The sequence below is a fragment of the Solanum tuberosum genome, unplaced genomic scaffold (genome assembly GCF_000226075.1).
Source record: "Solanum tuberosum cultivar DM 1-3 516 R44 unplaced genomic scaffold, SolTub_3.0 scf00779, whole genome shotgun sequence".
NCBI classification, from domain to species: Eukaryota; Viridiplantae; Streptophyta; class Magnoliopsida; order Solanales; family Solanaceae; genus Solanum; species Solanum tuberosum.
The window spans coordinates 31159-34117 of NW_006239698.1; the positions used below are offsets into that span (position 1 = coordinate 31159).

Genomic DNA, 2959 nt, shown 5'->3' on the forward strand with positions numbered 1-2959 from the left:
TTGAATTAGAAGTGAGTTATACATGTATTATATTCTGCATAAATAATACTCCCTCTGTCCCATTTTATGTGGCAACATTTTCTTTTTGGTCAGTCCCAAAAAGAATGTCACATTTCCTTATATGGTAAGTTTATAAAGGTACAATTCTTCTTTTATCCTTGTTGGTCCCACTTAATCTTAAAATAATACTCCAATACATTTATGAGGAGAGAGAAAAAAGAGTCTACTTTTTAAAGGGCAATTTGGTAAACATTTCAAAGTCTTCATTTATTTCTTAAACTCCGTGCCCGGTCAAATGTTGCCACATAAAATGGGACGGAGGGAGTAACACATTTGATAATTGGTTAGGAGTTTAGTTTTTCATAAATAAAATTAATAAAATAAAAAATTGATCCCTACCTAAAATAATACACAAGTTCTCTCATTACTAATACTTGCATACTCTAACCTGCAAAGTGTGGTAGGACTCACCCAGGTAAGTGTCACGATGGCTCCACAGGTTGTTTCAAGTGTGGACAAGAGGGTCACTTCATGAAAGAGTGCCCTAAGAACAGGCAAGGTAATGGGAATCAGGGCAATATGGCCCAATCTTCATCAGTTGCTCCACCAGACAGGGCTTCACCTAGAGGAGCTACTTCCGGTACTGGCGGAGGAGCAAATGCCTTTATGCGATCACTAGTCGCCAAGGGCAAGAGAATTCTCCAGATGTTGTCACTGGTATCAAAGTCTTTACTCTTGATGTTTATGCTTTGCTAGACCCAGGAGCAAGTTTATCTTTTGTGACTCCTTATGTTGCAATGAATTTTGATGTCCTTCCTGAGAAACGACTTTGTGAACCCTTTTGTGTTTCTACATCGGTTGGGGAGTCTATTCTAGCTGAGCGAGTATATCGTGATTGTGTCATTTCCATCAATCACAAGAACACCATGGCTGATTTAGTTGAGTTAGACATGATAGATTTTGATGTCATTCTAGATATGGACTGACTTCATGCTTGTTATGCCTCCATTGATCGTAGAACTCGAGTTGTTAGGTTCCAAATTCCTAATGAGCCAGTTATAAAGTGGAGTAGTAGTTCAGCAGTGCCTAAGGGTCGTTTCATTTCGTACCTTAAGGCGAGAAAGTTAGTTTTCAAGGGGTGTGTCTATCACTTAGTCCGAGTTAATGATTCTAGTGTTGAGACACCTCCTATTGAGTCAGTTTCAGTTGTGAATGAGTTTCCAGAAGTCTTTCTAGATGATCTACTCGGAGTTCCTCCTGAGAGAGAAATAGACTTCAGTATAGATATTTTTCCCGATACTCGTCTTATATCTATTCTGCCATATAGAATAGCACCAGTAGAGTTGAAAGAGCAAAAAGAGCAGTTGAAAGATCTCCTAGATAAATGTTTCATTCGACCAAGTGTCTCACCATGGGTCGCTCCGATCTTATTTTTGAGGAAAAAGGATGGTTCCCTTAGAATATGTATAGATTATCGCCAGTTCAACAAGGTTACCATCAATAATAAGTATCCTCTTCCGAGAATTGATGATCTTTTCGATCAGCTTCAGGGTGCCACCTGTTTCTCTAAGATAGACCTCAGATCAGACTACCATCAGTTGAGGTAAGGGAATGTGACATTCCAAAGACAACATTCAAGACCTGTTATGGTCATTATGAGTTTCTAGTTATGTCCTTTGGTTTGACCAGTGGCGGACCCAGGATTTTAGTTCAGGGGGTTCGAAAAATAAAAGTATAAATGTGTAAATAAGCCGACAAAATAAAATTTCAAGGAAGTAGTAGTATATAGTTTATAGGTACAAAAAAGTTTAGTTTCGTTACAAGAAATCCGAAACTAACATAGAGTGATTACAGTGAAACAAAAAGTTAGCCCTTTACAATATGTCAATCTAGAACTAGGATGCTAAGTAGAGCAAAAAATGGAGCTAACTAGAACAAAAAAATTAGCATTCGTAATGTCTCACTCTAGGACTAGAGTGCTAACTACAAACTCCAAAAAGAGGTTAGTGCTAATACTTCTCAAGCACGTTTACAATACTATTCAACGAGGTTTCATTGCTTGAAAAGACAAAATAATATCATCCATTGAAACATCCTTAAACATATCCTTCTCCATAAAAGGAACCATGCAACCGCTGAAAAAGTCATCATTCATTCGACTTCGCAACTCATTCTTAATAAATTTCATTCCCGAAAAAGCTCTTTCAACGGATGCAGTGGCAACTGGTAGAAGCAAAGCGAATTTCACCAAACCAAATATAAGAGGATAACATGAATGTTTTTTTGTCTGAACCAATCTTTTTGAAAGATCACAAATCCCATGTAAATCAGAGAACCTTTTATCGATATCACGGACATCAATAATGTAATTTTCTAGTTGATTCTCAAGTGCACACATGCTAAGTTCATCAAAGTCATCAGGATATAATTCAGCCATTCTCATTATTTTCTGGATATCAAAACTTGAAAATGAGTTTACCGGATTCAAACAAGCAACTCCATAAAGAAACTCGGTTGTTACCTCATCAAAATGATCATTGAGTTCTTGCAATTGCCAATCAATTATTTTACAAAATACTTCAACACGATAATGATGAAAAACAGTATAATCAGCAGATTTACACCGTGATCTTTCAGAAGTAACATACGGCTCATCAAAATTAGGCACCACAATATTATACTTGATACAAAATGCAGAAACCTCAACAACAAATAAATCCCATCTTTCATTTTCCCTCAACTCTTGCAGCCTTCTCTTGGCCACTTTAACAAGTAGCATGGCATTTGCAATGTCTCGCTCCTTTTTTTTGTAAACATGTACTAAGATCATTAGTAATTCCTAAAACTTCTTTCATCAAATGCAACATGAATGCAACCTCATAAGTTTGAGCAATTCTGATATATCCTGTTGCCCTGAATCTTTCATCCATAGAATGTGCAGTTTCAACAATATTATCAA

The 2959-nt window shown here is 36.8% G+C and overlaps 1 protein-coding gene across 1 annotated transcript; it reads right to left on the bottom strand.

Annotated features, from left to right (window-relative positions):
* Positions 1 to 2041: 2041 nt before the first annotated feature.
* Positions 2042 to 2830, bottom strand: LOC107059043 (uncharacterized). Its single transcript, XM_015305438.1, has one exon. The coding sequence runs from the start codon at positions 2828 to 2830 to the stop codon at positions 2042 to 2044; it is 789 nt and encodes a 262-aa protein (XP_015160924.1).
* Between the last annotated feature and the right edge of the window lie 129 nt (positions 2831 to 2959).